Source organism: Hippoglossus stenolepis, chromosome 9 (assembly GCF_022539355.2).
Source record: "Hippoglossus stenolepis isolate QCI-W04-F060 chromosome 9, HSTE1.2, whole genome shotgun sequence".
Lineage (NCBI taxonomy): Eukaryota > Metazoa > Chordata > Actinopteri > Pleuronectiformes > Pleuronectidae > Hippoglossus > Hippoglossus stenolepis.
In genome coordinates, this window is record NC_061491.1 from 15,959,398 (window position 1) to 15,979,934 (window position 20,537).

General features: G+C 44.2%; 2 protein-coding genes across 4 annotated transcripts in view; one reads left to right on the forward strand and one right to left on the reverse strand.

Annotated features, from left to right (window-relative positions):
• emid1 (EMI domain containing 1) overlaps window positions 1-17,915 on the forward strand; it is a 51,464-nt gene extending 33,549 nt beyond the window's left edge. Inside the window, exons 4-17 of one of the 3 annotated variants that reach the window (XM_035166739.1) lie at window positions 5,265-5,354; window positions 5,471-5,532; window positions 5,648-5,780; window positions 7,067-7,111; window positions 7,212-7,319; window positions 9,386-9,493; window positions 11,988-12,077; window positions 12,427-12,479; window positions 12,594-12,656; window positions 12,753-12,797; window positions 13,033-13,077; window positions 13,233-13,244; window positions 15,180-15,264; window positions 16,668-17,915. In XM_035166739.1, coding sequence (XP_035022630.1) covers window positions 5,265-5,354; window positions 5,471-5,532; window positions 5,648-5,780; window positions 7,067-7,111; window positions 7,212-7,319; window positions 9,386-9,493; window positions 11,988-12,077; window positions 12,427-12,479; window positions 12,594-12,656; window positions 12,753-12,797; window positions 13,033-13,077; window positions 13,233-13,244; window positions 15,180-15,264; window positions 16,668-16,801 — 1,073 coding nt within the window. In that variant the 3' untranslated portion in view covers window positions 16,802-17,915. Of the gene's footprint in view, window positions 1-5,264; window positions 5,355-5,470; window positions 5,533-5,647; window positions 5,781-7,066; window positions 7,112-7,211; window positions 7,320-9,385; window positions 9,494-11,987; window positions 12,078-12,426; window positions 12,480-12,593; window positions 12,657-12,752; window positions 12,798-13,032; window positions 13,078-13,232; window positions 13,245-15,179; window positions 15,265-15,460; window positions 15,552-16,667 lie in introns of all 3 variants that reach the window. The other 2 variants (XM_035166740.1, XM_035166742.1) reach the window with 2 other exon arrangements.
• On the reverse strand, window positions 17,907-20,446 carry rhbdd3 (rhomboid domain containing 3). The gene is made up of 5 exons (XM_035166743.2): window positions 19,935-20,446; window positions 19,463-19,846; window positions 18,951-19,077; window positions 18,604-18,858; window positions 17,907-18,442 (listed from the first exon to the last, which is right to left on the reverse strand). The coding sequence occupies exons 1-5, from the start codon at window positions 20,083-20,085 to the stop codon at window positions 18,274-18,276; spliced, it is 1,086 nt and encodes a 361-aa protein (XP_035022634.2). The 5' UTR covers window positions 20,086-20,446; the 3' UTR covers window positions 17,907-18,273.
• Between the last annotated feature and the right edge of the window lie 91 nt (window positions 20,447-20,537).

The window sequence follows — 20,537 nt, forward strand, 5'->3', positions numbered from 1 at the left end:
GTTTTCTGCCCTAACTTCACGTAAGCTTACTAGAAGTCAAATCACTGACTTAAAAACTATTCCAGAAAGTACAAGTATATAAATCATCTCCTCCGGTGCAGTAACCAGACTAAATGTGATTCATTACTGTCACCTTGGTCATCACTGATGGAGGTCTCGCTCTGTGGAGAGTGTGGTCAGGGTGTTGTTGTAGCGAGTGTGCGCTCTGCCCTACGCTGCCTTGGCTCAAGTGTCTGCTCTGATTGATGAGGTGAGATGTGTGTGCATTAAGCGAGAACCTCTCTGACCCTTCGTGCTCTCACCTCAGGGTCCCGGAGGCTGCAGCGTGGTTTCATTTGCAGCAGGTCTTTCCGACACCTCAGCAAGACTTATAAACCAGAGCAGCTGTAGACCGGCTGCCTCAGTGCACTTGTTTTCAACTTAAACACAGTATGAAGGGGAGGATTCGGTATCGCTTTTCCTCTGGGATCAATTATCTGACCAATTGCTACAGCGCACTTCCCGCTCACCTGTAATTACAGTTGAACCTGTGCAATGTGTGGGCTGCCCCGCTCTCCAGGCTGAGAGGCAGGGAGGCAGAGTGGAATTTCCAAAGGAAGGAAATGATGAAGTGTGTCCCACGCTTTAAGTCAGTCACCTAATAAAGGAAACCTGCAACCCTGGGAAAGCACAATAAACACTGGGGTTCAGATGCAGGTTTGAACTGGGCAGGGCACTGACCAGACTGAGACCCATCAGCTGCATGGGAAGTGGAAACTGCTTATGATCCTGCTTTGTTATGATTGATTTTAGTAGATCAGGGGAACGTTTTTTGTGTCGAAGACAGGGATGCATAGATCTGCCCCCTTTCAGCCCTGATACCAATTGAAATACCTCAGCTCTGATACCAGCACTTTATTTTCCCCAAATTGTAAATCTTCACACCTCACTGCACCTCACTGTCTTTCTTGACATCTGTACTTTTGCAGCTCTGCACAATAACTGGGTTCAATGCAGTTCTTTTCTGGAAACTAAGTTTAAGAAGAGGAAAGAGAGAGAAAGAGAGCGTGAGAGGGAGAAGAGCAGAATGAAACCAGACCAGGTTCACATCACCTCAATATGTCTCCCTCTGAATCAAAAGTAGACACAAGAAATGATTAGCTCAGCAAACACATGTTCCGAGTAGCCACCTTGTTCTGCTTGGCTTGGTTTATTTTGAGTGTGTGTGTGTGTGTGTGTGTGTGTGTGTGTGTGTGTGTGTGTGTGTGTGTGTGTGTGTGTGTGTGTGTGTGTGTGTGTGTGTGTGTGTGTGTGTGTGTGTGTGTGTGTGTGTGTGTGTGTGTGTGTGTGTGTGTGTGTGTGTTCATCTAAAGGCAGCAGTCTTCAGTCTGTCCGAGGCAGCGCAGACGGAGACAAACACCTCCTCTGGTTGGCTGTCAGCACCTGGTCACTAATGATGCTGCAGTGCTGAGCTCAGCTCATTGACCAGACAGAGATGGATCAGGACCTCGCACTCTGCTGTGTCTGCTTGCTACTGTGTGTGTGTGTGTGTGTGTGTGTATGTGTGTGTTTTGCGTGCAGCTTATGCCAGGCCTCGCACTGTACTTCCCCACAAGAACTTCAAACTTTGACATAACATAGTTACACTCTAGAAAACTGTCCGGGTGAGCTTTTAGAGGACGTGTAGCAAATGTCTGCCTCGGCCCTGTCTTCACATATCCATCCACTCTGCTGCAGACAATATGACAGGACAACAAAACTCTCACTGGTACATTCACAAAGCTCTCTTAGTCCGGCCAGTCTGCATGCTGCTGGATCATTCTGCAGAAGTAGAGAATAAATAAACAACAATAGGTGATGAGCTTGGTGGATCAGGCCGCTGAGTGTGAGCTGTGTGTTTAGAGGCCTCTGGTTGGCAGAGGTAACTGGGCTTTTGGCATGAGGTTTATTTTCACTAGGAGAGAATCACTGATGGAATGACCTTGGCCCATTTATAATACAACCAGTGCGAGTGTGTATTTATCACAAATGCACAGGCAAAACCCTACTGGAGCACATATACCTTATGTAGAGTGAGCGGTGCAGCTGCAGTCCTGGTCATTGTGCGCTTGGCTCTCACTCTGATGGTACCAGCACTGCTCCAAGTGGGGTTTAAGGCCAATAATAGCAGCTTTGGAATAAAGCCGCTACTATAATAACATAATTTATCGATAGTAGCAGTTTCGTAATCTTTTGTGGAATCCAAAATGAAAATGCGGCATTCCGTCGAGAGCAGTCAGTTCAGTTGTTAAGGGTGTCCCACTTCTGCACAGTTCACTCTTGGTAAAAAATAAAACTCTGATGTTGGCTCACATTCAATCTGCTGTTGACTGAATTGTGGTGTCTCAGAAGTTTTTATATTTATTTTATCTATTTTTGTTTTACAGGCTAGTGGTCAGAGAGAAAGTCCTGCCTGGGTTGGCACAGCTATTGCCCAGATTTCAGGAAGCAGTTTCATTGGTGTTTAACCAAAGCCACCAGCTACATGCTTACAAAGATGTTTGGAAGGCTTCAGAGCTCTGTAATAAACTTTAATATGATAAATTCAGTCTAAAATAGATTTTCTGCAAAATGTAAATCCTTTTTAGAGTCCTAACCCCCAAGTCCTCCTGCTACAAAACACCTTTACATACAATATATGGAGCAAAAACAATCCTTCATGCCCCGGCCCCCAAACACACAAAGATCAGAAAAAGATACTCTCGTGACCTTCGCCCATATCTTCCTCGTATTCCCGTGAGATTTTGGCACCAGCAGGGGCAAATATTGGTCAAAGAGTGTTTATATACAGATAATTAAACTTCGTACGTGTGTGTGTGTGTGTGTGTGTGTGTGTGTGTGTGTGTGTGTGTGTGTGTGTGTGTGTGTGTGTGTGTGTGTGTGTGTGTGTGTGTGTGTGTGTGTGTGTGTGTGTGTGTGTGTGAGAGAGAGACAGAGAAAAATGGAACGAGAGACAGAGCTGATGTCAGGACGGCCTCTGGCTGGCTGGAGTCTCTGTGGGGAGATTTCTCTAATGAAGAGCTCTGACTCACTGATTAGGGCCCAGTGCAACACGGGGCCAGCAGGTCAAATACATTCACACATTGCTTTGACACTCACCTTCCTCACCCTCCTCACTCCCCCACTGGGGCAATTAGCCCACTGAGAACAAAGAATGGGACACAGTGAACCGTGTCCATCAGGGGGCGTTCGTTAGCTGTGATGATGTTGTTGTTGGCCGCGGGACCAATGCATCACACTTGAGGCATCAAAGTCATCCTCAGTCTTTACCTCAGCACGGCCTGGATCCACACCCACACACACACACACACACACACACACACACACACACACACACACACACACACACACACACACACACCATAGGCCTTGTAATTAACAGACACTGTCACTGGAGAAAGCAGAATATCAGTGGGGCCCTGCAGGATTTGAAATTTGTTGTTGGAAGACAGACAGAGGGAGTGTGTATGAGGTGTGTGTGGGAGACAGTTGTCCTTGCGCCAGCGCTGGCTTAAAGCTTCGTACAATAGCTCATGTGTGGGTGAGGGGATCTTGGCACTTAGACGTTCTTTTCTCTTGAGGGAGAAGAGGTGCCGTCGGGCCGGGAGTGGCGAGAGCTAGATTTCCTATCCAGAGCCCCTTTTAGTAATTGAATGCAGCCATCGAACTCCAGCGTGTGCACATACTACATGCACACGCACACATGCACTTCTCTCTCTTTGTCTCTGCCGTCCTCCCAGAGTGGACAGTAGAGCGGTACAGACGAGCAGGTTCAAAGTGTGTGTTCTCCTCGTCCTCGTGCCAGGTTTATGTTGTTATCAGAGTTTTCTACAACCTCCAGCTCATGCCATAACATTTCCCTGTCAGGTCTTACATGGTTTGATTCCATCTACACTTTTAATCCTCTGAGAAATGCCCTCAACCCAAAACAGTGAAATCATGAGCACAGAGGTTGAGGAGGAGGAATTATTGGAGCGGTCTCAATTTACCCATAACCATGTGTTCTTTGCACTTTTCATTCTCCTCCTCTGCCCTCTCTCACTCTCCCTGCTCCCTGGGTAATCACTCGACCCGCTATGCTCTCCTGTCTTAAATTCCCAATCGTTTATTTTCCTTGGTGACAGTAAGCTCTTTTCCTTTGCAGTGAGTAGAGGCGGATCGTGACATGTGATGTTAAAACAAATGAGGCTGTTTAAGAAGAACACCTCTCTCCTGCTCCGGCCTCGGTGCTGCAGGTGCTGTTTCACGGCTTCTTTTTAGTGCAGCACTTGGCGTTGGCCGTGGCCGCTGGCCACTGTATGGAAAGGCGTGCGTCCTGGTGGCTAATGAGGTGCTGAACCCGGCCCCTCGTTTGTACCAGGAGCACCTGGGCCGAGCAGAGCCAGACCGGGCCAGACAAAGGAGTCAGTCTCGCATTTCCACCAAAGTCTGCCCATTCAAAACATCCACAGTCCAGAGACACAAACTCCCACACTTCATAAAGTGAAGGCAAGACAGAATGTGAGCCGAGGCTGCCCATTCTCTCCACACAAGGAAACTATTGTTTGTCTTTTACACGCCCTCTCTCCCAGGCCTTGCGATTTTATACTCCATAAAGAAACAAGGTGAAAGGAAGGCAACTTGGCAAAGACGCAGCGTGCGCAGTGTTTTCTCTCTTGGACGTGTGCGCGAGACAAAATGTGCAACTGTTGATCTCCATTTCTGTCTTCTCTATTCGCCGTTAACCTTTTATCAGCTCTTTCTGCCTGATAATAAGAAGCTATCCTGGAGGACGACAACCCATTGACAGACAGAGAGATTTCTTGTGAAAATTCTTCATACAACCCACAGCCTCTGTAGTGATGACATTAACAGTAATAATACACCTGCGGCCTTTCAATGGTCAATGACTGTTAAAAAGTTTGATCAGAAGCATTATTTTTTTCTTGTCTCTTTCTTTCCGTTCATGTCACTTCAAACTAATATCCAGAGTCTTCCTGGGGTATTTTAGATGATAGATTTAATTTGCTTCACCTCAGTACTTCCATTACTTATTTCTGTCTATAAAACATCAGAGTGAAACATTATAATTTTTAGAACCAAGGTTGATGTCTTCAAAGTTCCTGTTTTGTCTGACACATATTCCGAACCCCTACAATGTTAAATTTAATTTATTAATAACAGAAAATTACATTTCCTAAATTATATAAAAGTTAAAATTCTAAGTACAGAAATAAAAAAATGTTTCACTTTATCTTCTGTTACAGATGCAGGGAACCAGCTTGTTGCTCAGGAGGCTGTGAGGAAACCATCGACGCTACGCCGGCCGCCTGCACGCACAGCAGAACCAACCTCTAGTAAGAACTGTGGACATGATACTACTGTACTTTGATTCTATAAACAATTTTATAAATGATCACGTTTATGTGTCTGAATCCTGAAGGTGAATCAAGAAACTTTCTGTTTTTCTTAGGCTGTCTGAACTGCAGCAGAATCACAGCTCTGAGTGACAGGCTGAACTCAGTGGAAGCGAAGGTAACAGTTGATGTCTGACGTCAGCCACAGTTTCTTAACCACTGACAAACACCACAGTCCTGCATTTAACACGATTGTATGTTTATGTGGCCACCCTTGTTTCTCCTTGTACCAGGTCCAATTACTCACTGCCCCATCCTCCATATCGCATCGCCACCCTCAGGGTAAAGGAGAAACTGCACCAGAGGCCTCATCCCTAATTGGGGTTGTGCCCGCTCAGGGGGCTCCTGGTGAGCAGGGACCTGCAGGTAGATACATTTTGCTGTCTTGTATGAATAAGTAAAAATACTGTATGCTTCCATTGAGGGAGTCCAAGGTTTTGATAATTAAGTTAGAAATCCCTTCTCGCAGCTTCCCTCTGCGAGCAGCAACTCCGTTTCCCCTCCACCTGCTCACTTCTGCTCTACTTTCTTCCTCTGCACCCACATTTCGTTTCCTTTAGCACTTTGCTCTCCGTGAGCTCTCTGTGGCTGTGTGAAAAGTGAACGCTTTAGAGCATGAGCGTCCTTTCGTTCCCTGACGTCAAGCTGAGCAGCAGAGAAGTTGATGAACTCTCTGCAGCTAAAAGGTTAATCAACGCTGCTGCGTTGTCAGACGCATTCAAAAGTACCTGTCCCACCAAAACGTAGCCACTATGAGAAGGATTCTTGTTCTAATATTATCTTTGTACAATCTTTCACTCCGTGCAAATGTGTGTAATCTTACAAAGTGGCTTTAAGTTCTGTTTACCATTAATCATGACTGAGTTCTGCCAAAAGTTACACGTGTAAATAAGAAAAAGAAAATTTCCTGATGCATTCACTCTCCCCTGAGGATAAACTTTTTTCCATTTTTGCCACTATATGATTATTCCACTAGTGCCACCTTCAGGCCAAAGTGCAGCTGTGCACACAAGAGTGTATTCATGGTCCCCAGGGAATCACACCCTTTGGATTTGAATCACTCTGTTAACTTACAAATACAGTCAAGTTGCATTTTGGAATAATACCCAAAATGCAACTTGACTGTCGTCAGTTAAGTTGGAGATTCGGCTATGCTATGCCTGTAGAGGCTAATGTAGCCTTGAGCCTCGGTAAGAAGCATGCGAAGATCATTTCTTTCTAACGCCACGTTCCTTCTTTTCAACAAAGTTGTGTAGTGGTATTTCCCAGGTCCTACAAACAGAATTCAATGTGTACAACTGCTGGTGTTCCACTTTAACAAAGAGAGGCTTCCTCACATCACTGTAGCCGGAGCTCTCTGATGAACTTTTTATTAAAGGTCCAACTAAGGCCTGATTCAACTGAAATCACTAAACAAACATTTTCATTTTCAGGAATTTATTGGCTGAGTCAAAGTTAATTTATCAATTTGGAACAGAGCTTTAAATTAGACTTAATGAAGTATAAACACAATACGCTCTATTACTTGGATTCAGAGAGTTGCAGCTCATCCCTCAGTGGATTTTACTTTCCCTCTCCTCCAAGTGGTTTGAGTCCAGATGTTGTTCACAGAGCTATATCTCTCAATTAAGTCATCTCTGCTTTCATTCCAGGTCCTCAGGGTGAAAAGGGGAGAGATGGGTTTCCTGGCAGAGATGGTAAGTTGTAATCGTAGTTGCCTTTCAGTCGATGTAAAACCATTTAAGATGTAAACCAGTTAAGGCTCCGTGATTACTCATGACTGTTTCCTCCTCTTAGGGAAGTTAGGGTCTCGGGGGCTGCCAGGTCCCAGTGGGCCTCGGGGGGAGGCCGGGGCAAGGGGCCCATCTGGAGCCCCTGGATCAAAGGGATCCCACGGAGCAGCAGGTAAGAGTGGATGGAAAGTAAAATCCAGACAGACGACTGGTGGCCAACAGCTGAGTCTGGATGTTGGCATAGTTTGTCCATAAAGATGTGTGTGTGTCACTGCAGGACAGTTGGATACTTGCCAATCCACTTAGCTGATTGTCTGTAGAACAAGACATTTCAATGGGACAATATTGACCAAACACTTGTGGAAAAAATCTGAGAGATCTCTCACAAAAGCCTGAGCCGTCCTGCTGCAGAGTGTTTGTCTTTTTCTGAAAAGCACAACCCACAGACCCTCCTGCGGCAAATGTCGGCGCTGGTAACTTACTGGAATGTGGCCATTGTGCTGGTTGGCTTTTAAAATCATATGTTTCTAAAAGTGCCATCTCGGTGGGCAGTAAAAACATTTGTTTTTAAACTCCCCAACATGTGCTCACTGCCGCTCATGGCCACCAACCAGAACAGAAACAGACGCATGTATATGTATTTAGAGCTCACCCCTCGACGTACTAATAATAAATGACCTGTTGGGTAATAAAGTAAATCCACACGCAGCTGTGACTTGAATGATAATAAAGTAAATGGCGGTATAAGTTTGTCACAACATCTGCTCTCGCTATCGGCTGTTATTCCTCTGCTCAGGATCATGAAGGGAGTGCCTCTCCTTTCAGGCCAACATATGACCCCTGCTCGGTGCCTGCTGCTGGGTAAAGACGAGATTTAGCAAAAGAGTTTAACTGCAAACCCACGCCATGTGACTTCAATCTGAAATGAACATGAGTTATATATACACAAATCCCAGGTTCTTATGATTTCCATATGCCTGTGGTGTTATTGTTTTTTCTATCTCCATTACTTCATAAGTACCCAAAGCCAGAGCTACGTCTCGCATCCAAAGCTGTGTTTTCCTTATTGTGCAGATTTTTTTTAATTTAATTTTAAAGACAAAGATAAACACAGAATTGGAACGTGTCCAACGTCAGAGCAAAATGTAGACAAATGTGGTTTTAGCCTGGGGTCATGAGAAAGATTGAAGGGGGGGGGGGAATAACTTGTGATGTTAGGAGAAGTGACACTGTACATTATGATAAGTCCTGATAAGTTACAGCAGAGTTGAATTACAAACTGTGATTCATATTTTGACGGGGTATCCCCCCAGCTGCTCTAGGGAACCATTACTCTGCAGGAAAAAAAACACAAAACTGTTTTCTCAAATATGTCACATATACTCTAAAAGGCCACTTTAACAGGCCATTTGAGCCGCTCTGCTGCAGATTGCCGCTTACAATCTCTCCAGCGCAGCCAAAACACAGCTGGTCACGCTGCAGTGTTTATCGAGGCTAAGTGAAAACGGCCCACGGAGGTGTCAAATCAGAGCTGTAATAACATTACCTTGCTGAGTAATAATTAGCAGACCACCATTGTCAGTTGCATCCATGTATAAACAGAAAGTTGGTGAGTGTTGGTCTGTCGGAGGGGTGGTCAGGGGGCAGCACCCACACAATGAGGTCAGGTGCAGTCGTGGTGATGCTTTTTTTCCCACCTCCAAAAAAACCCTGTCTGCCGGAGGAGGAGAGGCACTTTCAGTGATCGGCCCACACGGACCAGCCGCAGACTGTTACTGGTTCACAGACGTACTAAAGCTAGCAGCGTGTATGCAGGGAGTATTTCATTTACCATGAAACGGTGCCAGTAACACTTTGCAGAGCGTAATGGTGTTTATTTGAGTTTTCCCGTGTCCCTGAGTAAGTTCCCAGCACCAGGCCAATAAAGACCCTCCTCCTGTTAATTACAGAGAGGAGTTGGCCAGTTCACTTCTCCTCCTCGGTCCAGCTGCTGATTTTACTCCACATGTGCACATGCACATACAAAGACACTCACTCCTGCCACACACTATAATAATGTATCAATCAGCACTTTTTTAAATCTGTTTCCTCTCTGCTCTTCGTCATAGTTTATCCTCCACATCCTCACATCTCCCACGGTCATTTATTATTACTCTGACATTTTGCTTTTCCTCTCCAGAAGATGTAGTCACTGTGTGTCTGTCACTGCAGTGATGTGTCTGTCATCCGTTCCCTCAGGTCCCCGTGGTCCATCAGGATTCCCAGGAGACAGGGGTCTACCAGGGCCGCCTGGGCCTCCGGGGCCTCCAGCACCAGCCAGTGCCCACATCCCAGAGCCAGACAACGGTAAGACCCTGGACAACCAACAGACTTTATACAGACACACACTCCACACCAAATAGTTAAAAGCACTCTTTGCATTGGTCTTGAAAGTAGTCCATACACCCTATAATGCAACCAGTGTAGTCAGAGATCCAGGTGTTTTGAGCTTTCCATCCATCCATCTGTCCATTTATCCAAACCACATTGTGCGAGTGGCGAGGTGCAACCTGGACAGGTTGTCAGCGTATTGCAGGGCCAAACAGAGACAAACAACCATCCACACTTACATTCACACTTAGAGGTCTTGTAAACTCACTTCTCTCTAAATCCACATCTGCAGATCTTGTTGTCCTCACCCCCATCCAACACTGTGAATATTTACGTGTTTTCATATAAACAGTAGTATTCCTCAAGAACTGTAAGCAGCTTTTGATCTTTATATTTGGCTGTATGTTTAGTTTTTTTTCCTGGAAGGCCGCTTTTGTACAGCTTGTGAATTCTGACAATTAGTTTTATGGACCTGGACGTGTCCCAAAGGTCACAATCTCGGATGGAGAGTACACCCATGTCAGACAATCACTTCACCACCTCATGCATGTACGGAAAAGTTTCCCTCATGGCTAAAACCAGACAATGTGATCTCATGTTCAAACAAAAACAGCTTTCCATGAACCCAGCATGAGTACTTGTACACAAATTCAATCAAAGCCTTTGTTCTGAGGCAGCGTGACGTAGGTTTTTTACTGACTTCTAGCTTGACACCACTGATATTTATATGCCTGCAGCCTCAGCATTTTGGTCTCTCGTGCTGCGTGAGAGCTCTCACAGGGTTTAGGACTAATGGTAAACAAGATAAACGAGAAACAGACAGGATGACGGTAATCCTTTAACTGCTACTTGCTCCGTATTGTTTATCGGCCAACTAGAACAGAGTCGAAGAGCATTAAAGGGAGGCAGAGACGTTTAGAGATTGACACAGACTTCACATGCTGGGATGAGAACCTGTCCACCACTGATGTCACTCAACAACTTCCAGATGTAGGCCGCTCAGACAGCTTGGGGGGGTGAGAGACAGATGGGGGCCTGCACCGGCTCGTACAAGGTCAACACATCGCTGGGGTTTTATAGGTGGATTCAGTGGTGAAACAAAGTATGTGGTGCGCAGGTTTGTAAGCCCCGGGTTCCTGTGTGGAGAGGTGCTGTGGGTGCGTAGACATGGCGATAGTGGGCCATTTCTTTCACATCAAAGTAACACCAGGGAGCACCAGAGGCTGGGGTGGGGGGTTGGGGGGGTCCTGTGCCGAGCTTCCTTTGGAAAACACAGGATTATTTGGCTTTTACATCTGCATCAGGGGGATGGAATTCTCCTCTGCAGATCAGGAGAGGCTCCTCGTAACCAGCAGCAGCAGCAGCAGCCAGGACTTGAAGCTGTGAAGAGACTGTGCAGTTGTGTAAAAAGTATGATTTTAGTGCCTCCACACGTTTTCATGTCACGCACGTGGCCAGGAAATGAAGAGAGCGTGTAGAAATAGACACAGACACAGAGGTTTGGATGTCACCTCTGGTCCTGATCTGTTGGCGGTGTGCTGCGATCTGGCAGCTGGAGGATGTTACTGGCTCCTCCTCCCTGTGTCTCCTGAAGCGTTACGCTGTGATTGGATCTGCGTATCCTGTCAGTATAAAATGACCCAATGACCGCACACTTCCTCTACGGCTCGCACGCTCACCACCCTCTTCCTCTTGTGTTTTCTCTCTAGTCAGGTAGTCAGGTATGCCTGGTCAGTATTGTTACATGGTGGATATGTAATGCAAGTGTTTTAATGCAATGATTCACAACTTTTTGGGGGAAAAGTTTGATCTACTTGTAATAGTGATTTAGATTTTACTCTTTAGTAAAAAGTAGTATTAGAGTTTCCTCCTCTGTTGAACTTGTGGGATGAATTTGAGTATTTGATGGAAAACACTGCACTCTAGTGGTAAATCTAATTTGTGAATTAGGAACCTGAGAGGATCTTTTACGTCAACAAGGCAAGTTCACCAGTTGCTTCAGGCAGCAGTGAGCACACAGCAACAAACACGAAAGTGAAACAGTAGTTCATAGAGAACAATGCATTTTGCCACAAAAGGTTCACGTCTCAGACACCACGTTCTCTCAGGCCACATACAAATCAAGCCTTCCTGCTGGAGAAATGTGTCTCTCCAAACGGCAACATGGACCTAACCAAAATGGACCCATTTGATTGTTGTGGCACACGGAGGTTTAAGTCCCAGTGATTCCCTGAAGGACAATAACATAACATAACAATACCTCGTGCAGTAATTGAACATTTTTATGGATAGTGAATCTACATTTCCTGTCAATGAAGCAGCCCCATGCTGTGTAAAGACTGATTACTATTCTAGATCCAATTTTATTACCACAAAATTACAGTCGTCAGTTTAGATCCTGTTTGCAAATACTTTCCTTAACTGTTGCTTCTACATCCCATAAAAATAACACATTTTGTTTCCCCCCCAGCTCGCAGAAAAGACCTCTTCTACACCAACACGTTTCATGACTCACAAGGGTCGCCCGTTCCAGGACCTCAGGGCCCCCCCGGTCCTGTCGGTGAGTGTTTATTTATCTGACTCTTTATTGTGTTTACCTATAACTGCACACAGGACGTGAGTCAGTGTTGATAGTCCAGTTTTATCTCGTGAATACTGTTTTGCATCACTTTTCGTTCAATGTTTTAAGCGCTATTTGGACTTAAAGTCTCATTTTACTCTGTCAGAGGGTTTTAGGTTCAGTTTGATTTTAAACCAGGGCACCAAACACAAATCAAAGCTCAAAGTTGAAAGCCATAAAGTTGTAACCTGTAACCTGGCAAAAAAAAAAACTGTTAAAAGTAGCAGCACCTCCTCTCAGTGGGTAAAGGTACTTTGTGCTACTACGTATATTTCTGTCTATTCTGCAGGTCCCTCAGGTCCCAAAGGCCCAGTAGGACCTCCTGGTCCATCAGGACAGAATGTAAGCTCCCTCACATTACAGTTGTGCACTGAAGTCACATACTGACTCTAACACTGCCAGAATTATTACAAATCTGTCCTTGTCATTTTGAATTTCTAACCTGACTCGATGCAGGGTAAATCTGGAGCTGCTGGAACACAGGGCCCCGTGGGGCCAAAAGGAGAGCGTGGGGAGAGAGTGAGTGCACTCAGAGCTTGATAACATGTAGTAGGTTTTCTGCATTTCACTCCACATCCTTAAACAAATCTCTGAGACATGCCTCTGGTTTTTCAGGGTCCTTTAGGTTACCCAGGAGAGAGGGGCTTCAGAGGCGAGTCGGTAAGATACCTCCACCCTGTTAAGATTATTGCCTGAGTAAACGGGTGAAACATCAACACATGTCACAGCTGGTTATACTTCTGTAAACTACACTACCCAGCAGCGCCACACAGAGACACCACAGAATCAGAGCTCGTTCTGTTGGTGTAAACTGCTGCACTGCAATTATTAATGGTTTGAAGTCACAGTAAACTTGAAACTTTTTTTTAAAAATTATGTTAAAATCTCTTCACAGGGAACACCAGGTCCTAAAGGAGAGCCAGGAGAGAAGGGCTTGCCGGTAAGAAAGTAGTTGGTGATAGTTCACATGATGGTGACTGGGTAACTACCCCTTAGTTAAACAAAAGGTTTTAAGATTCCTCTGCTGTGTTTTTAATATTTTCTCTGTGTCTTTCTAACCCTTACTTTCCTTTTATCTCTTTCGCATTTAACAAGAGCAATCTAAATGTAAGATATTTTTATTCATGTAATCATGTGTTCACTCTGCGATGCAATGAATCTATTAATGAATCTAACCATGACATTCATCGCAGGATAGTTTCTCTCCAGTCCATACTTTCCGACCTGTTGATAGTCGTATAGTGTCTGTTATTCACTGGTGATTTTTGTTTGATTATATGTGATTTGTGTTGATCCGTGTGGTTTTACGTGTGAAATGTTGTGCTGTTAATGTGTTCTTGTTTTTGTTGGTCCTTGGGGTGTGCTCTGGACTGCTGTCCCCTGTCACGACACTGTCCTCTTGACCCTAAAGCTGTCTGACTCCCTCTGCAAGCTGCTGTCCCCATGGCTACCTTTCACAGTCACCTTTTCAGCATCTGACCTTGGCATATACATAGAAATATACAAAAATACAAAAAAACAATCGTGCAACAACACCATGCACCAACTCTGATGGAGTGAAAGAATGTGGAATATAGTCAAATGAAAAATAAACTATAACCCTAAACGTCTAAATTAACCTCAGCTATTCTGTCTTACATCTAATCAGTTTGATTGACTTTTAAGATTCACAAAGTTTCTATGATCCACAATTGTATATGCCAAATCACTCCATATGTGTCAGTGGTGGGTCCAGTTTGGGCTTAGAGGTGTTGTGCTCTGATGTGAGTGGATACAGCTATCCTCTTTAATCCCACAATGCAACCTTGCATGACTTTATCTTTCTGTGCTGCACCATTTCATTTATTCTCTGGATGTGAAAGTCAACTACAATGTGAATGTAATTCGTATAATAACATTGTTCTGTTAAAAAGGAAAAAAGGAAAAGTTTCTCCTAACTCCCTATGAGAATGTCATTAATCTGGAATGTCATTAATCTGGCAGGTATCCAAAACCATGTTCATACCTTTTATACAGAGCTACAAGGCCTAATACAGGCAAACCATACCTGCCCTGACTTTGTCAAAGGGCTGGGTAATAAAACAATATCAATGTAATTTTCATCAACAGCAATAGAACAAAAGTTCAATATGCATTGTGCAAGCACAGTGAAGAGGTGTAAAGCAGTGATCTACCTCAGATTTATAGTGTGTGTCATCCTTGGCTCATAATGAAGAGTTTAAAACCACAACCTTCGCTCAGGAGCAAAAATCTGCCTTTAAACTTAATCTGACAATTATCAACATCTGCTGATGTCAAAAAATAATTCTTGATGTAATTTTAGGCCATTGTCATCCCTGCAGCATTAAAATAAAAATGTAGCTGTGAGTCAGTGAAACTTTGCCTTTTCTCTTTATGTCCTTGTCTTACTAATCAGAGCATTTCCTAGTGGAATCACTCACCTGGGCACCAATAGCTTTTTCTCTGCATGCTTTGTTTTGTAAAGTTAATATTTTCCAATTCCGTCGTCTGCTTTACTTCTCTTGTTCTACTACTTGTGTTGCTTTTGAAGGTGTGACTCCTGAAGCCAATGCCTTATCCTTTAACATCAAACAGAATTCAATGTGAATCTATGCTGCTCCTTCTGTCAGATAAAGACTGGTTAGCATTTGTGACCACAGCCTTAAGAATGAACTGAAAAATACTTGCCTGGCTTAACTGCAATACCAGACATAAAGGAATGTAGATGGCATGATGGAGTCTAAATCCTGGGAGAGTGTAATACACCTGTGTTATGTCACCAAAGTGAGGCTGGTGTGTAATGTGCATGCTGACGCTGCCCAGCCCAGCATGACAGAGAGTGACTTCATACAGCAGCATGGCCAGAGAATGAGGGAGATACAGAGAAATCCAGGGAGCAGATTGTGTCTGAAGAGCTGGGCAGATGTGTGGACTGTTTTAACCTTCTAACTGCTGAACTGTATTGAGACAAATGCCTTGCATCTTGGCGAGCAGTTCTTCGGCTTGTGCTCTTTACCTTGACGGCTGTATCTATCTTCACAGGGGGACGGAATACATCAGATCAGAGAGGCGCTGAAGATCTTAGCCGAGAGGGTTTTAATCCTCGAGACTATGATCGGTATTCATGGTGAGTAGGAGGCCTGAGGCGGGGTCAGCTTTAAGCAGGGGTCAAATGTGAGGGGGCTGTGGGGTGGTGGTGCTCAAACTCCCACCGCACCTCACTGCACTGGGACAGGGAGTGGCAACAGTCACGAGCAGCCCCAGGACTCGGGCTGGTGTTTCCACCCCCTCACACAGTCCCCCCTGTCACTGCTCTCTGATAGGACGTTAGCTTGCAGATGTTCCACGACTTGCAGGCAGACCTTGAGCTTCTGGCTCGCAGGGTGACACTGCTGGAGGCTATCATCTGGCCAGGTAACGCTGACACATCCCCACCCACAGCTCTGCCGGCCCTCACTGACTTTATTTTTGACAAGATTTAAAGAATGTTGATCGAGCGTTAGAAGCGCAACATTTCTGATTGTTGAATGCTGATCTGGTTGCTGAAAAATAGATGAATTTTTAGAAATATGTTTTATGTCTGAATTGTTTTGGTTGTGATGATCCTTCAATGTCATGGCAGCACAGATATGACTCCAAAGGTCCCGAACATGAACAGGCTTCCTGCCAAAGTCGGAACATCTTTGGTGATTTCACATGAGCTATTTCTGTATTTTTGCATTTTTCTTTGCTCTTCTCACTAGTTTACAGTGGAGGAGGCTCCGCTGGGAAAAGATGATATCACAAACTTGCTTCCAAGCAGTAAATTAGGCCATGGCAAGATTTTGAGCTAAAATCAGATGATAGTTGACTTCACTGAAAAGAACCGCCTTAAAAAACAACAAAGGTTTATTTACTAACTGTGTTAATATAACTTGTTAATTTTAGGTTGATCAAATTAATTAATTATTTTGTGTGTTACTAACAGTTTTTCAAGTTGACAAATCATTTTCGTTTTTCAGTGTTGTTTGGTTGCTTACATGACCAACACCATCCATTCAATGTGATCAAACAAAACACAAACAGACCTGCTGAAGAGGATCAACACTAAATAAACTCAACTCCTTAAATTAATTAAACCTAAGACTGTTTTTAACTTTGTTATATCGTCGTGAATGTTTTTAAGATTTTAAACCAAGTTTTACAGGCTTTAATGTTAAGATCAAGATAAATCTTGCGTAATCATGTTTTGTAGGTTTACATGTACCAATAGATGTAAAGTATGTTAGTCGAAGCAGTACTGCTGTAGTGATTAGTCAATGAAATCAAACTGTAGAAAATAATTCAGAATTTTGATGATCAATTAATTGTCATTTATCAAGAAAGAAATATCAATCATCTTGGCATCTCAAAGCACCCACTCATGACGCACTGTAGATACTTTAGAGCAGACTTGACTCAGGACGACACAGTGCACATGTTCACACACACACACACACACACACTGATAGACAGGGAGGCCCCGTTCCAACTGCTGTCTTTCTTCAACAGAGCCTGATCTAGGGTCTGGGGATGGACCGTTTGGCACAGCCTCCCCTAGTTTCTACAGAGATAAACGAGCAGGTGCGCTTCCATATCGACTCGCTTCTCCTCTGTCCTCCGACACCAAGGTTCGAGGGAAGTAGCCCCCACCCCCCCGCTCACCCTGAGGATCACGGGCTGGGTTGAATTCCCCCTCCTATAGGTCTCATCGGCACTCAACAGATTTAGACCGTATCTGATACCGTCAGATTTAGGATGGGGGGGGGACACCTCAGGGAAACTCCACTGATACTCCACAATACTCCTCCTCTATCGGGAACTGGAGAACTAGCTTGACCCCCCACCCACCCACCTGTTGCCATAACTACACTCTTTATCTATACAAAATACACCCAGCAGCCCCCTCTCGGTGTCTCATTTTCTTTGGCTACAGAACTGAAGCCTCAGATCATGTTTGAAAAGGAAAATCTGATGTGCTCCTCGAGTACACAGTTCTGGACAATAAGGGTCATTTAGAGTAATAATTTGAAGGAGGAATCAGATGTGAGCAAAGAGACTGGATTTGAGTTTCTAATGCTTTCTCTATGTAACTGCAACCTGACGAGATTCCATTATTTAAGTGTATTGAGCATGTGCAGTTTGCAGGACACAATTACATAAACAAACCTCTTCTTCTAGTATTAGTTTTTGTTATACTTCTATCATATTGTTTAACTCAATGTTATGTAGTGCACTAAAAAATGAAGTCATCTCTACTCTAACTGAGATACATGTTGCTGACAGTGATTTGTGGTTTTCTGGTGTGAGTGTTTTTCCCCCTTGAAGTCCACACTGATGAAGTGGATCAATAAACAATAATATATTTGCATTTAATCTTTGCAAATGCACAAATGTTAGCATTTGAATTTGGCTGCATATCAATTGAAACGATCATGATGTTGCATTCTGACTGTCCATTTCACCATCTTTTAACACACACAAGAAAATAGCAAATCTGTTACTGGAACTTGAACCTGTTTTTACCACTACTGTGTTGGTAAACTGCTTAAACTGTCCTGATGAAAAGACTTGATAATTGTTTTTTCATCTTATATCAAACTTATTGTGAAACTATTTAAATAATGATCATTTGTAGTTTATTTTGTATACTGTTGTGTAACCATTTCATATTTTTGAACTTTATTTTCATGCAAATGTGTTATTGTGTTAAGATAATCCTGTCTAGATGATCGGTGTAATAAAATAATGTTCATTGTTGTTTTTTTTTTAATTGGGTCACATCTTCATTTGTGTTTCAACAATGTTTTTTTCACACACCATCACAATGTTGATAAATTACATCCACTCTCTCCAATGTGCATTTTATGTGTAAATACAGAAGTTCTGTCCAATCATCACATTTGCATTCACACTAAATTAAACTCACAGTTGTGGAGGAAGAACAACTCCACTAAAACAGATCCACTGGAGATCCGATCATTAAAACAGTTCAACAAGAGGCCCACAGGGAAAATTAAACAATGTTGAAGCTCAGCAAAACCCAAGCATTATTATGTAAAGTTCACTGCATATGTGCAAATAGTGTCACAGACTCAGTCCGGGAGTGTGAGGTCGTCTAGGTGCTCTGTGGAGGCAGAGGACTCTTCCCCTTGGAAACCATCACGGCTTGTTCCCCGACTCTGTCATCAATAAGCAAAGAGATGGCGCCATCTAGCTGTTTTGAAGCTGCTAATGCAACAACAGCTTTCTCTGTGGGGAAGCCCATCTTCTCCAGCTGCTGGAGTCTGAGAGGAAACACTGGTGTTTTAGTGAATGAGGATTAATCCACAAATTAAAAATGTATTTCCAATGTTATGTGAGCGGTTTAAAGTGTAAAAACAGATAAACCTGCCAATTCACAGAACATTTAACATGATATACATGAGGATATTAAATTCTTACTCACCGCAACGAGGAGACGGATGATTTAGGAACTTCCACTTTAGCATCAGGGTCATCAGGAGCATCCTGTAAGGAGGCCAGTATCCCTGCTCTCAGCATCTGCTCCTCCACAACCTCTGCTTCAGACAGTGCCGCAGACTCCTCTATTATCCAGGGAGGCAACGGCTGGCTCCAGGGGTGGTGGTTCAGAGCGGCGGGGTCCCTCCTGGGGGGAGAAGCAGCAGCAGCCTGATCTACAGGTGGGATCCGAGACGGGGATCTAGATCCGTGATAACAGAGGATGATGAAATCTTAAAAATCTGCAACTGCTGATGTTCAGTGAGACTTTGCTATGGATGAGATGAATCGCACCTCGGTGAGGAAGTGTAGGTGGGTAATCTGAACCTCGCTGATGTGGAAACATAGGCCCAATCAGGAATGAAGTCCAAGACCAGGGCCTCCTCCAGCTCCTGTAACGTCCCAATGAAGGGCTGACGATCTGAGAGGTGTATTAAGTAATCATAGATTTGGTGAATAAGTGCACACGTTGGCTCAAACCCTTAATAACAAATGACACCTATATATGGGTTATTTAATCAATTACAACATATCAACTAGACTGTCATTCAGTAGAGTCTATACCTCTGCCAAGGCCCAACAGTCCCCTTATGAAACTACATTGAAATTCACTAGATCCAGACTTTTATTTGGATCTGCACCAAATTGCACACACTCAAACACCAGTCCCCTAAACATTTATTTCTGTTTCCCAATAACAATGATAAAGTTGTAAATCGTTAATTGTTTCGGCATCCATCAAGGGAAAGAAAAGGCTATTATATCTGGTTTAGTGAGGTTAACTTTGTCTGAAAAGGAAAGGATACAGTTATGTCCGATGCATATTGCACAGAAGTGGAGCAGGGCAGGTGTTGACGGCAGCAGCAGTAACCCAGCCAGCAGAATGATCCAGGGAAGAAACCAGACTGGAAAAAACCTCAGCACCCTCCTCTGCTTCACCTGACGACACTGAGCTGTGAACAGGGTCAACTGGACGGCGGAGTAACCACAGATCCTACTCGCTTCTCCGCCACCGACGAAGAGGACCAGGGTGTAGAGAAGAGGTAATATGGTCATGGTCAGGATGGAGAGGGCGAGGAAGGTGACTGTTCCCCATCGACGCTCCTGACTGGGTCCACACAGCAGCAGGAGAGCAACACTGACCAGCAGAGAGGGCAGCTCATCATGACTCAGGGCGTACAGGAAAACATCTGAGGAGAAAGAGAGAATGTGTCGTGATTTCATCAACACTGAAGCATCAGGTCTGCATTATGATTAAAAACCAGCCAGGACATTTACCTCTGAGCCTCGGGAAGTCTCCGTTGGGACCTGGGCTGAGACTCCCCTGGATGCCCCCAGCATACAGCAGCAGCATGAGGATTATCCATGAGCAGGTTCCCACACAGAAACCAGGACGATCTGATCCAAACCAGAACCACACTGACCACATGGTTTAAAGATCAGCTGGGGTTTGTCCTCTCACTGGTCCTCGGTACAACTGGGCTGAACAAACATCTGTAGCTGCTCATACAGAAATGGAAAGGCTAGCTATAGGTGAAGAGCTGTATTCTTCAGTAACATTCATTAAACTACAACTGGATGAAAAGTCTATGTCTCGTCACATCTTCTCTGCCAACGGTACTGAACCCCTAAGAAGAGTCTCCGAGTTCAACAACTGTGTTCTGCGATGATAAAATCCTTGAAACTAGGCAATAAATGTTTTAAATAAGAAACCTCCCAGTGTGGAAATGTTTACACACATTCACTTCCTGACTATGTTACGTTTCTTCTTTGTGTAGCAGCTGGCAATTTAGCGTAAAGGCGCATTACTGCCACCTACTGGACACACTGCAGGTAGGTCAACACTTTGTTATTTGTGCTGTAACCATTTGTTGTTAAATC

Bases quoted from the DNA above. Each gene is read 5' to 3' on its own strand.
- rhbdd3 (XM_035166743.2), bottom strand. From the start codon at position 20,085: ATGTGGTCAGTGTGGTTCTGGTTTGGATCAGATCGTCCTGGTTTCTGT. The intron at 19,078-19,462 runs GTATCCTTTCCT...TACACCTCTCAG, and splicing joins AATATGCATCGGACATAACT to ATCGTCAGCCCTTCATTGGG. The intron at 18,443-18,603 runs GTGAGTAAGAAT...GTTTCCTCTCAG, and splicing joins TCATCCGTCTCCTCGTTGCG to ACTCCAGCAGCTGGAGAAGA.